This window comes from Haemorhous mexicanus, chromosome 13 (assembly GCF_027477595.1).
Source record: "Haemorhous mexicanus isolate bHaeMex1 chromosome 13, bHaeMex1.pri, whole genome shotgun sequence".
NCBI classification, from domain to species: Eukaryota; Metazoa; Chordata; class Aves; order Passeriformes; family Fringillidae; genus Haemorhous; species Haemorhous mexicanus.
This window is the reverse complement of record NC_082353.1, coordinates 9,971,631-9,986,992: the sequence shown is the minus strand read 5'-3', so window position 1 is coordinate 9,986,992 and position 15,362 is coordinate 9,971,631. Positions and strand designations below refer to the sequence as shown.

Here is a 15,362-nt window from a genome sequence, read left to right as displayed (position 1 = left end):
TGGCAACAGTGATCTAAATAGGCTAATGCTTCAAGTCAGGATTATCTTTTGGGTCTTTGATTGTTCAAATACAGAGTCAGAATGCATATCTGGACTAATATGAAAAGGCAGCAGGTTATAACAAGATGACAATGTGAAAGAATGTATCAGAGACAGAGCAACCCTCCTCTTTAGCTGCACTTCCTTGACAAAATCTTCAGACAGCAAGCAGGCAAGGAGTATCATTTGCTATGTAGAAAGACAGAGAATTATTTCCTAAGAGCTGACATAAAAAAGTCATCTGCAAGTGGACAGGTTTCTGAAAGGCTGACAATGGAAGTGTTTAAAGCCCTGTGCCACAGGTCACTATTCCTCTCTAGTGTCCAGGAACTGTTGTATCCCGCCCTGCATTGATTTACCATTACTGAGCGGATTCCTCATTTTAACAAAACATATCTTTAGATTCTAGTAAGTCTTTGACAATTCTTTACACTGGCCTATGGAATTCAATTGCCACCATTAATTTCACTCCGGTATTTATCAGCAGAAGCTTTTTTCCTGCATGAACCAATTTATTTAATTGAATAGTTTAAAGGGCTCCAAAACCACATACAAAAGATGAGGTTATAGCTAACAGCTTTCAAATATACTTAAAAGCTTGAATCATTAGCAGTTGTTTAAACTAGGAATTTTTAAGTGCAAGCCAGAATTTATTGCAAACTAGTCTAAGTGTTGTGATTTTTTCACATTTCATTTTTTCACAAATACAGCAGGCAGTTCAAATATTCTGCTGTATTTAGGAATAAAGCCTGTACTTTGCTGTCCTTCCACTTTTCCAGTTTTCGGCATTCTCAGAATATCACATGCATCATTTCTTCAATTTATTATCTGAGTATTAAGTTCTTAAACACATTTATCCCCACAATTTTTTAAAATGGTAAATAAATCTAGTTCATCAAATTTAATAAAAAACCGAGACACACAATTCCAGAAGAACTGGAATGCTGCAATGTTGTTCTAGATAAGACATTTTTAGCTCCCTATGCATTAGAAGAAACAGGCATCAAAGAATGGCACATGGGAAACTGCTTCAGTGCTGTAGCTATTGGGAGATTTCAGTCCTACACACAAAATGCACCTGGAGGTGAGAGAATCTCATTTCTAGCTCTTAGCCATGCAAATATTTTAATATTTCCACAAAAAAAAAAAAGGAAAAAAATCTGTAGATGGCTCATTGCTGAATGCCCTGAGGATAAGCAATGAGTTACCACTGAGAAAGAGACAGGTTCAGATCTACTCCAGGAGGGAATATCCAATTTCTTTGTGTCCAATCAGTGGGCTTGGGAATGACAACAGTGGTATTATCCCCACACTTCCTCTGATCAAAGAAGTTCTGCACGTGACTAGGTATGGATTAGGTATGTATGTCATAAGATCAAACACTGCAAATGAAAAATGAATGCCAGCATAGTTCCCCTTAGCTTTATGCTATGTGGATATAAAAGTGGATAAATAAATTTTCAAGACCTGAAAATCACTGCCTGTGACTCACATGAGAGTAGAAAACAACATCACACTGACAACCTGTTAAGTGGTACTATTAACCTGAGATTATCGCTGTGTAGAAAAAGGCAAGAAGGGATAAAGTCCAATATACTTTTTCAGAATTATGATGAATGTCAAAAAAATTAGGGAAAATCTAAGCTTCTTTAAAGAACTGAAGAAAATCCTGCAGAAATCAATAGTAAGATTGCTATCAATATGTTTGGAACAGGTCCAAAACTATTATCTCTGACATTAACATAAAGAAATTGCAGCTGTTTGCATTTATAATTCCTCTTAGCAACAATGGAAGAATGTACTAGGACGAAACAGAGTTAACCCTTTCTCTGGCATGCTTTACATGCAGTTTGGGTTTTTTAAATTCCTTATTTTGGTTTCTGGAGAAATATGAGTTTGGTTACTTGGGTTTTTTCTTCTGTTGTGGTCTTTGGAGTTTTTTATTCAAATAAGCAATTCTGTCTGTATGGGCCCACAGAAAAATATGGCATTTTAAATTATTCATCAGGTGAAACTGTTGTGTGCATTTGATCACCCTTAACCATGAAGTAAGGATGCAGGAGCTTCAAAGGAATAAGTACCTTTGTGGGAAAAAAAAAAAAAGCCCCAATTATATAACATACGATGAACTTCAAAGATTAAAACAGAATGGCAAGTTCTGAAAGTTTGTATTTAAAAAAAAAAAAACAAAAAAAAAGACAACCTTCTATTCACGTCAGTGGAAATTTGTTGAGTTATATAAGATTAAATATCTCTAGATCTAACCTATTAACTCCAAGTAAAGAAAAATGCAATGCAATACAATGCAATGATGATGGCAGCCAAGATTCAGATTCTTTTACTTTGGATCAGAGGGCACAAAGCCAGTCTTGAACTATGACTTAAAAATCCAAAACAATATTTAATCTTTACCTTGATATTGCACAAGATGTCAGCTACTATACAGCCCATAAATACAGAGTATTTAAAAAAATACGACATACCTATCAGATAAATTAGTAAATCCAGACATAACTACTTGTCTTAACAATTACACTGGTTGTGGACTTACTCCTACATGGGTTTTTAATGATTCCTGCATATCATTACATGACACATATAGTTACATACAGACACATATACTCTTTCATATATTAGAAATCATTAAATGATTTGTTCAGTTCCCTATGAACTCATCAAGTTTTACAATACATATGACAAAACCCTACAAGCCAAAGCAAGAATACTTCTGCTATTACATATTGTGATAAATATGCAACAAACTTAAGTGGAAATGAGAACAAAAAGAAATCTAATCTAATACTGAATATAGTGCAAAATCTCCTTTCCAATCATTCTGTATGTTTTCTGCATCTTTCAGACTACATTAAATTCTAAATAGGTAAAAACATCCACTCTTCTTTGCAGCATGTATTTATGTAGTTCAGATCATGGAGTAGGAAAAAGTCATAGCCAGTACAAATGCTTATGCATATTGTTCTCCTAGCAAAGCAATTTTCTAGATGTTTTTGAAAAACCATCAAATAATTAAGTTAAAAACAAAATGACAGTAAAAACTATCTGTTACTAGACATACAAAGAAATCCCCCTTTCAGAGAGTGGAAGTAACTCCTCTGAATTCATAACTTGTTTGAGACTTAATTAGAATTAAACATCAATTGACTACTAGAATCATACCAGCACTTTTTATCTAACAGAAATGATTTTTTCATCTAGTACAGAAAGTTTTGAAATAAACCCAAAGATCTAAACACATTTGGAGTTTGAAGACACCTGCACTTGCAACTTTCAATTAGTTCCATTTTAGCTGTAAATCTCTGTCAAAATACTTCATTGAAATATGCCCTGAAAACTCAGGAAATTGGAAAGTAGGTCCATACATGAACTTTACAGCTGGGGCTGCTTTAGTTACAATGCAGCTTGAGCCAAACCACATAAACAAAATTATTTGAAACAATATTCAATGTAAGCAAAGTACAAACTCGTATATGACAATCACTGAAAGTGTTTTTCATTTCAAAATTATAGAGACACCTCTTTGTATTGTGGCCTGAAGTGAGTATCACTGATCATTTTTAGTATGCTGGAACAAGGATATTGGTAACAAATTTTCATGACAGACACACACACTCAATGAGATAATAAATTAGTTTCCCCAGTGAAGGCTCACTAATAAGATTGGATCTAAAATTTAGGTCACTTAATTTTAAGACTCAGCTAATGGGCTAAAAAAAAAAAAAAAAAGAGTATAACTTCATAACATAAATTCAGGTTCAATCTTTTTTACCATAAACATTAGCACCATTGTAAAGTTGCAAAGAGTAAGCTTCTTGTAAAATGAAATTATCTAATTGTAAAATGCATTTGATATTTCCTTGCATGGAGGTTATTTCTAAAAGAAAATTAAAATATTCTGTATTACATTATGAAGTTATAAAATTTAAGCAATTAATTTTTAGTGCTGTGTAAGGTCTGATGTCACTGAAAAGATAAATTTGTAAAACTCCTTTCCAATATGATTTATTGATTCCATTTCAAATACACTGCTTTTATTTGCAAATACTAGACCTATTATACAATCAAAGAAGCTTTACCTTTTCTTCTTCAGTATTCAGAGGTGACAAGAGAGTGTGAAAGTCCTTTAACTCCTTGACAATCATATGAGAAAACTCCTAGCTTGATGAAGTTAGAAATGGGCCATTTGGCTTGTCTCACATAGAAAGTATTGCGAGCTCTACGCCCACCTTGCTCTGATGTCTAGAGGAAGTTATATTAAAATTATATACCAACTAATTTTCCACTTATAAAGAAAAGGAAATTTTCTCAGAGGGACGTTCTACAAGGTTGTGTAGTGACAGAACAATGGGCAATGTATTTATAGTGAAATTTAGCTTAAACATAAGGAAGAAATTGTTTCTTGTAAAGTTGTGAGGCACTGGAGCAGGTTGCAGGAAATTGTGGATAGCCCATCCTTGGGAGTGCTCAAGGCCAGGCTGAATAAAGCCTTAAGCATCCTGGTCAAGTGGAAGGTGGCCCTGCCCAGGCAGGCAGTTGGAACTGGATGATTTCTAAGGTCTTTTCCAACCCAAACTACTCTATTATTTTGAATGTATTGCAAATCCCTCTCCTCAGTCTTTGGGAGTATCCAAAACTTACCATTTCCATTCTCTACTATGGCCAATGGCTCTCTGCAAATTGCTGTCTTTCTCAAGGGATTAACAGTCCTTTGAACTTCTGCCAGCAGCACTGCTTGCATTGCCTCAACAATCTGTCATAAATGCAAATTATTATTGGATGATATCAGTACCTCAATTATTTATCAAAGTATTTGACAACATTAACGAACTTGCACAAAATCTGGACACTGTCCTGGTGAATGACATTAGAAAAATAAGTCTTTCAGACAGTGATAATCATGTGTCTCTACATGCACACTGAGGAAAAAAAAGGCTAACTAGATGGCAATAAAATAGAGTAAGTTGTCAGTCAGGACTGCTTCCCAATGAACATTCATTTTCTTTAATGTGAAATCTAGAATCAGTCACCTACTGCCTCCTTGATTTCAAGGATAAACAATTACTAACAAAATATGCTAGTAAAACACAAGGTGATAACAGCTACTAAGTATCTTCATTCTTTTTTTTCTGATGTGTGCAAAAGTGCTTGATAGACTGAATAATGACCTTGTTGTCTTGGGGTGACTTGGTTTTGACTATTTTACAATTTCTGGCATCTAATGACTGATAAAATTAAAGAATGTTTTGTTGATAGTGGTGATGCTCTATTCCTCTAGCTCAAATATAATACCCCAAAATTTTTTGTCAGACACAGAGAAAAATATCATTCCTCAAATCCCTCTTATGGAAAAGAAACATCCACTGGAGTTGTGAGCAGTCTGTAAATGGCACTTGTGGTAGCTGATGCATCCCCCCGTGGGCATTAGGACAATGCAGTGTGGAGACTGTCTGACAGAGTTAATATTTCCCTTCACTTTAGCAAAAGGGTGTCATAAGAACTAAGGACATTTTAAGATGTAAAGACACTTATAAAGCATATGAAGACCTTAGACAAAAGACTCCAAACCTTTGTAATTCTTAGTCTAAATTTCAGCATGGTGTACCTTCTCTGCATTTGGTATTTCCTTCAAAAAAGGAAAACAGTTTTTCCCATTTGGGAAGGTATTTATTGTCAAGTACAAGAAATTTCCTGAAAAACAGGGTGAATCTAAGGTTTCAGCCTCAACTTAAATATCAATTTAAATGGAATACAAAAACTTTAAGTTTAATAAATGTTATTATAAACATTTTAAGCTTATACACTATTTATATTATTAAAAAGCTATTAGAATTTATTTAAGTTTCATATGGCTAAAAGTTGATATGCAGGATCCTTCAAACTGCCTGGAAGAGAGATCGTTTCAACTCACTAATCAAGTACTTGTCCTCAAAAATATCTGTAACTGCCCTTTTAAATTCAAATCATTAAGTGGAACAAAGGCTGTGGATGTCCTTTGTGACAAAATCCTTTATTGTAGACAAATATACCATAGTCAGGTCCAGAATGTAAAAGTTCACTGCAAGTGAACTCAGCCCTATGTGATTCAACACAGCACAAACCTTCATCTTGTTATAATAGAAATTTATTTTACAGGGGACACCAAAGGCAGTTTCTATTTCCTCCCATCTATACAGCTCTGAGCTTTGGGGATTACAGATCCTGACTTTGCAGCAGACTCTTACAATATACCTATAATAATTAAGAAAGAGAAAGAAACACGGACACATTTTCATTGTCCTGGGGAAATTTTTGACAAAACAATTCTTACAGAGGTACACAAAAGAGATCTGCTAAGAACCTGTCACTAATCTGGATCAGATGCTCTTTACTTGCATCACTGCTGTGCATGCCAGGGAGCATCTTAAAGCAAAAAACTGTGACAAATGGCACAACACAATGTTGTTGTAGAGGCACCTGTAGATGTCTCTGCATGTTACTTGACTGTGTCTTTATCTGCATTTCCACAGTTCTTGGTGTGGTTTCATGTTTCGTTTTGTCTTCTCATGGAATCTTACTTCAAAATTTATATAACTCATCTACCCTTATCACCAAGTTTAACCATCTCCAGTAGTTTTTCCTGTTTCTAACATGTAACAAATCTACATCAGCACCTTTCATTTTCTCTGATCAATTCCACTTTATCTTTAGACTCCTTCTAGATATAAATTAGCAACCTTATTGACTACATAGGCTTTCAATTTTTTTCCTATAATTGTAATTGCTGTTGAAAATACAATGTGTTTTTTAGTTTGGATTGTTAAAAGTGACAAATTATGCTGCTTCTTTGACCGAGGAAGTATAAATAACATATTTTGACCTACAAATACTGGTATTAAAAGGGAAAGATAATGGTTAGACTCTGAAGCAGCAATAATACAGAATAATTCAAAAAGACAAGTGAACAAAAGTTGAGATAAGTTGTACTGTTACATCCATAATAAGTTATCCTGGCTTTCCTTTCTACACTTTATCAATTACTTCCAAGGATTAATATTCTCTTTCTGATGCGTGTGTTTAAGGAGAGAAGTCAATAGATACCATTCCTGGTTATTGCCCAGGCCATAACCCCTACAGGTGTGAGCCTTGCAGAAACTGCCTCCAGGTGCTTCCATAACACAGTCACATCATGGGGCAAAAATACACATCAAAACATCAACTGGAATGATCCAGTCTGCTTTGCTCTAATTCTGCACAGGAATTGTCAGGACAGTTGTCTAGATACTTCTACTGAACTATATATTTTTCTTCATATCCCTATCTGGAAACATGAACACACAAGTCATTTCTGGGTGGGATGGGAATGTGGAAAGGAATGGCTATATTTTGTCTGAAATAACAAAACAGATGAAGATGACCTTTCTTTTAAAATCATCCAGGGAAAAGAAAATACTAAAAAAATATTTTAACAACATACACATTTTTTAAAATTTTATTCAGGAAATGACGTCCCTATAGCCTTCTACTACAAAAATTCAGCAGACCCTAGATAAAAAATTAGCAGCAGGTTTTTTCAGTTCCTTTGTTTGCACAGAATCTGTTACAGTGCTGTAAGGAGATGAGGAACCAATAACTGGTAACTCCTTTGGGTCATGTCTGAGAGTCAGTATCCTTCACAGAAGAACGCAATAGAAAAAGTTTTTAAAAAAGCCTAAATAGTGATGTTTTTGGAAAATGTACATGAGTGCCTAATTAGGCTGCTCAGTATTAATAAATTGGGCATTAAACTGTGATTACATAAATAAAGTTTCAACAGTTACCTGAGTAATGTTAAAATTTGAGAAGCACTGAGAGCATGATATTTGAAGTACTTGACAATTTCAGTGTCTTACATTTAAAGTCTTTTCAGGTGAAAAATTGTGAGGCAGTTTATTCCATACCTTATCATTCAGCACACTAACCTCTGGTGCTAGATGTGACCAGAATCATTGTATACACTGGTCATTTGCTAAACACACTCAAAAATATAAATACATAGATCTTACATAATCAGTTATGCTACAAACGCAACTTCATAAATATATTAACTACTCTCTGAAGAGTTCCAGTGGCTGACCAGGTCAGCAAGAGATTTTATGCATTCCACATGACAATTGCAGTTATTGAGGTTTGAAAAATAAAGGGAGAAACTGATTGTAAGAGAAAGGGGAGAGAAAAAGAATTCAGAAGTAATATGGAAGATGTGCAGATAGCAGGAATATAATAAACAACTGATAAGCTCAAGATGAAATGCTGGAATCAATTGAATGTGAATATTTGCAGAAACTATTTTTGTCTAACAGAACAGGGAACTATTACTGGAGCACCTCTGCAAAAGTCAGCTCTGGAAAATATTCTTTGCATTTGAAGTAGCAGAGAGTTGCATTCAATTTCACAAGTAATATCATAAACTAGATTTGTAACAGGTATTTCCCCTTTCTGGAATAAAATCCATTGTTGTCAGAGTATAACATCTTGAGTTTTGTATCCCTGAATATTAACTCACTCAACAACACAACTTTATTTAAATGCATATTTCTAAAATGAAAAATGGTCACTAGATTTCACTGCTTAGATTGTTTCACTGCTGCCTGCCAACTCTCATAAAGTTATTTATCTCTCAGGAGTTTGGATTCTTCACTAATAATAGGGACGAGCATCATCTGACCTGAAGAACCAATAATTACATAACTTGCAAATTGTTCTTAAAGGCTGTTGTAATAATTAAAGACTCAGGATTTTTGCTCTTCACTAAGGCATTTTCAGTCTCTTCTATAATAATACATTAATAAAGGACATGGCCCTTATTCTGGCCTTTTGTTTTCCTGGAGCCAAAAATGGCATTTTTGATGTAAGTAAGTCACATGTGCTTGTTAGGGAAAAAACACATTCCTAAAATAAATGCTATGAATAGGAGCACTTAGATGAAAGATTAGTAGGAGAGTTACTTTGTCACATCTAAACATTTACTTTAAGGCATGCTTCATACTGTAATACTAATCTGCTGTCCACAGACCTGAATGGCATGACTTATGTAATAGTTTCCCCATAAATTGTAACTATTAGGTCACATTACTGATTCCAAATACTAAATTACAGCAAATGGCACTTAAGGATAACATTGCTACAACTGACACAGGCTATTTCCTACCTTTACAGATTGGTCGTTCCAACAACAAATGAGTTTCAGCAATGAAATGCTCCCAAAGTCTGGGGAATGATATCTACTCTTACCTGAAAAACACATAGATAGTTTATGAACTGACAAGACACAAAGAAGCACACAAACAGAAAAATATTTTAACATCTTTAAATTTTCAGCAACATAACTGAAAAGATCTGAAAAAATGTAATTTCTTAGAACATGTTCTCAATCCAATATAATAAACACAAAGTGTTCAGACAATCTATTGCTTTAACATTTATTCTCATCCCAAATTAAATTAGGGTTGGGTTTTGGGGGTATTTGTTTCTGGGTTTTTTGTTTGTTTTTGGGGTTTCTTATCCTTTTTTTTTTTGGTTGGTTTTTTTTTTTTTTAAAGAATTGATATCCCATGGGGTATTCTTTCATCACAACTTTCTAAATATATTAAGAATACTTTCTGGTTTGAACTACTTACCTATGCATTCCCTGTTCTGCTGTCCAGTCTGTCCTGGATGCTAAAGAATAAGTAGTTCCTAGAATCTCTACTATCTGCAAGTCTCAGATTGGATTTTAATTTGTAAATCTGAACAACTGTATGAACTAGGAGATACGGCACATAAATTAGATTGCCTTAGAATTTTTAGGCCACTCAAAAAAAATCTATTTTTATGTTCATGAATATTTTAGTCACCATTTCCATGCATTCCTCCTACTTATTTTATATTGTCATTTGATTTTACGTTCCATCTCTTTTTTCCAATGGACATTTCTGCTGTCATTGGAAGTTCTACAGTTGTGGTACATATTAGACTCAGAGAAGGAAAGGTAACTAATTTTTGATGAGGATATTAAGGTTTACCTATACAGCACAGCATCAAGATTTGATGTAAAACAATTTGTGTTTTCAGTCTAGACATGGCTTATTCTGTAAGACGGTAAATTTTTCAGGTAATATGCACTGAAAAATGTCCATATTCTGTTTAGGTTTTTATTTAAATGTTCTTTGGTTAGTTACATAGTGCAAACAAACCAAGGCTGGCTTGCAAAGCCGAGATTGACGAGCGATGGCCTGTGGGACATTAACAGGAACAGATGACTTTATTCTGCCCTAAGCCAGAAGTCTAAAGGCATTATTGAACAGTCAGGATGGCTCTTGTATTACTAAGGCAACAGTTTGCTTGGAGGGCTGTATATATTATTGGGTGGGCACATAATGGTGATGAGGGAGATGGGGGAAGTGGGTGAGGGCAGTGTTTGTCTTATTACATTGCTGTTTTTCTGATTGCTAGAAAGTGTCTTTAGAAACTCAACTAAACATCTTGTCATAACAGGAAAAATATCATTGATTCCAGTTTACACTTTGTTTCCACATTCTTCATGATATTCACAAAAGAAACAGTAATTCAGTGTCTCTGTTCACAGCATAAAGAGCAGCATTTTTTATCATTATTGAAATTCAATTCTATATTTTAGCAACAAAAAGCATGCAAAAGCAGAACACTTAAAAGTTAATACTGCCAATTCACATACTTACTGCTTGGTAATTCTGCATAAAAACTGGGGCATGAAAGTGTTACAGCTTCTACATTTCGCCATTTGTCATGTACAGATTCTGGCTTCTGTGGACTTAAAGAATATGAAACTATTAAACAAAACCTGAACACACATATGAGAAATCTTACGTACCAAGGTACGATTGGGGCTTTTTTTACAGTAGGTACTCTGATATCAATCACTCTCAACCCCAATTAAGTTTCTCCTCAGAAGTCACCCACATTCTTTTGCCTACAACTTGGTATTGAAATATTCACATATATACAATACTGAAAAGTCCCACCCAAATGCAGGAACTTAAGCCTAATAAATTTTAAGCCAAAAGTGAAGCTTTATTTTGCAATAAAGAAACAAATTCATATGTAACAAACTGAATTATAATACTATTTGCACAAAAGAATTTGGGTTTTTTCCTAATACACAGGACAAAAGTTCAAGGGAAACTAAAAGCCTTTTTTTATAGGTTTCCCTTTTTTCCACAGTGGTAAATAATTTAGAGTATCATTACAATACTTGGGATTTCAGTGAATGGCTACAATTTAGGAGACTAGCATGTACATATGCTTGCTCTTTCTGAGTCACTAACTCAGCAACCTAACCCTTGAGAACAAAGGATATGGATAGTAGAGAAAGGAAGTAAAAAAACACTCAAAATCCTTGCACAATTTAGAACTACTTCTTTTAAATAAATCACTATAAATAGTGACCTGCATAAACCACATTAATGTGTACTTTTGAAATTAATATATTTGCCTTTCAAATTCACTACAGTGAGTTGTAACATTTCAAAAGACTTTGCAATACCAAACCACTCTGAAAGTTTGCAGCTTGAGAGCTTTAAGTTCAAGACAAATGTTAAAAAGCAGGAGAAAACAAATTCATTGAAGATCTTTTCTTCCCAGCTTCTTCCTGTCTCTGTCCCACTTTTATGATCTGACACATTTTGCTGTAGATTCCTTTATTTTCACAGGCTGTGTCAAGTTGCAAAAAAACAACAGACAGACAAACACCAGAACCTGTGCAAGCTGTAAGAGCTGTCCTACTAACTGCATCTGCAAATACTCTGGTGAATTAGAATTCAGTATGTAGGTTTCTTTTCCCTTGAGCATACTGCAGTTTTGGATAAAGCAACTGTCCAAAGATGTTTGGCTGCATACTGTACTTTTTGAAGGAAAACTCACCAAAATAACATTTGTTAAAGATAGTAGGGTTTATATCTTCACAAATCCTAGAGAAAACTTAAAAGTATATAGCATTGTTCTGGGGGGAAAAACAAAAACAAAAAACAAACAAACAAAAAAGAGATTTTCTTTTTTTCCTTTCAGCAACTTTAATACTTATAATTTTACAGGACGTATGTCCCAAAGCCAGGATGTCCATGTCTCCAAAAATGTTTGATTTTGGTATGCTAATTCATTTCAATAACACAATGTCTTTACAAAAGAGTGCTTTCCAAAAGGCAAGCATAAAGTACTTTTTTTCATGGAAAGGAACTCATGTTCAAGCTGGAATCCTGAAACAAATATTAATGCAAGTGTTTGTATTGAATATGGACCAATAGGCAACATGAATAGCAGCAAAAGTAAATGAGAAATGTGCATTTGTCATGTGGGATGGTGCACATGTCTTGAGAGAGGCTGAGTGCCTGGAGCTCCTTTGTGGGAGATGCAGATATTTGCTGCAAGATCAATTTTTTCTGTCCCCCCTTCTTGCCCTGGGGCCATAGCATCACCAACACTGAAGTTAATTGTCCCTAAAAAACTAAATACAGACCAACACTATGTTTGCCAAACAACAAAAAATTCGTGGACAATATCCATTGCCTGATTAGAATGCTCTATTTGGCTTGGTCAAATCATGTTGAGCATGTTATTTTTCCTTTAATGCTGAAAAAGCATTTAGTCAATAAATCTGCTTTGAGTAACATAAATGCTATTTGAGATGGTTTTCACAACATAAGGGCTGATGAAGCATTCATTCCCAGGAGCTGCCATCATTAGTAGGGGCATTGTACTTCAGATAGGATAACTAGGGCAGACTATTCTTCTCTCTTATGTTTTATTTATCTGTGAAGTCAAGGGTTCCAAGGCAAAGGAAGTATATTGCTTACAGGGAGTGGAAGTTTAAACAGCACAAATGTGCCTAAAGCAACCTCATTATTCTACTTAGTTTGAACTGCAAGGAAAAGAGTGATCTCTGGAAAAACTGGGTGTAACCAGATAATTCAAGGTCTTGCTCCTATGAAATAAAAAATCTTGCATCAGTTCTCACCTGCTAAACAGAAAAATGTAAAGACAATTATTTACTGATCTCCCTTTCTTCAAACATCTGTCAAAAAGCTCTAGAGAAAGAACACAAGCTCCATCAAATAAGTACATATTTAAGAAAATTTTGTTTCATTTTTCATCAGTAAGGGAAGACTGAGACTATTTTCAGCTGTAAGGGATCCAGAAGGACAACCAAGCCCACATCTTCAGTGAATGGCCAATACAGGGATTGGAACCACAAGCTCAGTGACATTAGCACTATACTCTAACCAACAGAGGTAATCTCAGAGTCCTACAGAAGGAGTGCAGAAGCCTGAAAGTATGGAGATGTACTTGCTGAAGAAGATACTCTTCCCAAAATGTATGTGACTGTGTGTATTACCTAATAAGCTTTTCAGAGGTAAAGTTTGGGGTAGGAATAACACTGATTCAATAATTTTTGTTTAGAGATTACTCTGCTGTGACTTGTTCTTTGAAATCAAGATATCAGCTTGGTGTTTAATTTTAAGGCATGCTTCATTTTTATGTGTTTTTGGGACAGAAAAGTATAACCAAGTGCATTAGTGTGACTAGGAAGAATTAGGTTTGGATGTAGAGGCATTAGAAAATACAATCCACTCATAATGAAGAAGTTCTTACCTTTCACTTTCATCTGTAATTGCTGAAGGTGTGTTAATTATCCTGTTGATTAAAGCTATTCTGTTAAATAAGAAAAATACTATTTCCAAGTCCCTTGTTCCATAATCATCATTTTCAGGTCCATCCTTCTTTCCGAATTCTCCTTCAGTTGCAGCAAGGTATTTGTTTGATAAATCAAGGACTCTTTTTGAAAACAAATTGAAAATGCCATGTTCTCCTAGCACACCACAATCAGTATGTTTCCATCCTGGCAACATCAGTGAGAGGTGGCTTTCATCTGACACAAGTCCAAAAGAAACAGGACACTGAAGCCTCAAGATGTTCAGGTGTCTTGCACAGAGATTGTCTATTTCTTCATCTACACCCCATGGTAGGAGACATGACAAAAGCAGTTTGGCTGTATCAATTGCAATGTTCACATCAACGTTTTCTGATGGCTGCATTCTGATCTTTCTTGAACTCTTCATTTTTTTCCATCTTTTTATGCCACCACCGTCTTCCATAGGCCTAGCTGCATTATTATCCCTGTGAACTTGGTCTGAACAAACAGTCTCTGCCTGCCCATCTACTTGAGGTACAAAGGCAGCAGTTTTATTTCTTTTTAATGTCAGTGCCCTTTTCTCAGTAATACTTTTAGCTCTTTCTAGAGTGTATTGGTTGTGGAATGATTTTGATGATTTCAATCCATTGAGTTGAGATGAGAGAAGTTCCTCAAGTTTTTCCAGGTCAAATAAGAGAATATGAAAGTTTGCATTGTTCCATTTTGTCTTAGCTGGTAAAATAGTAAAGGGCTGTTGGATGCAGCTGGTATCAGTCAACTGAAAGAAAAATATTAAATGTCTAAACAAAAATCCAGTTCTTTGTTATTTTCAGCATATCAGCATAGAATTGCCTATGGAATAGAGAAAAATCTATTAACTCTGTTAAGTTCAATTAAATTATATTTATTCAGTTTTGATTAAGTAAAAAAGATTTGCTTCCAAATAGCTTAAGACACCCAGAGACATCCGTGTGTAAATACTATAAAACGGGCTCCTTCAATTACACAGCCATCCTGTAGATAGCACATATCTTTGCAAAAACTCTAGGCTGGTATTTCTTCTGCTAATTCTCATTTCAAGTTAAAAGGATTTTTGGAAAATTTTAAAGCATGAAATCTTTCTTTTCAAAATAAAGCTAGAGAAGCAAATGCTACAATGCTGCAAGATTCTTGCAAACCCTGAGTGTCTGTATGCCTTTTTACAATTTGCTGTGTGGGATATATATATATATGTGTGTGTGTGTGTGTGTATATATATATGGGATTTCTATGGTGTAAAGACTACACCTTTTGCTATTTCAAAACATGTGAAGCTACCTCCTTCTGAGATAAGTCACAAAGCAAAAGCAATAAGGAACCTAGGTAAATAAATCACAAAATTAATTCACCTTCAGCTCCTTAGCTAAAAATGATTAAGAAAAAAAGGTTACTACGATGTTTGTGGAGATCTACCTTTATCTTGTGCCACCCTATTTCCTACCTGTATCTTTTCTAGAATTCTCCATACTTTTCCCCCAACTTTGAAGCCCATTCACAGCAATGACAATTTATAAAGCATAATTTAAATTCTATATACTAACATAATAAAGACACATGGCTAATTGCTGTTTTTAATAAATGACCAAAGAACACATTTTTTGAAACC

At 34.7% G+C, this 15,362-nt stretch overlaps 1 protein-coding gene across 1 annotated transcript in view; it reads right to left on the bottom strand.

Moving 5' to 3' along the window:
- Window positions 1-15,362, bottom strand: part of WDR72 (WD repeat domain 72) — a 91,977-nt gene that overhangs the window by 34,250 nt on the left and 42,365 nt on the right. The window contains exons 14-17 of the mRNA XM_059857964.1: window positions 13,678-14,495; window positions 10,752-10,843; window positions 9,224-9,306; window positions 4,696-4,807 (exon numbers count right to left, since the gene is read on the bottom strand). Coding sequence (XP_059713947.1) covers window positions 4,696-4,807; window positions 9,224-9,306; window positions 10,752-10,843; window positions 13,678-14,495 — 1,105 coding nt within the window. The remainder of the gene's footprint in view (window positions 1-4,695; window positions 4,808-9,223; window positions 9,307-10,751; window positions 10,844-13,677; window positions 14,496-15,362) is intronic.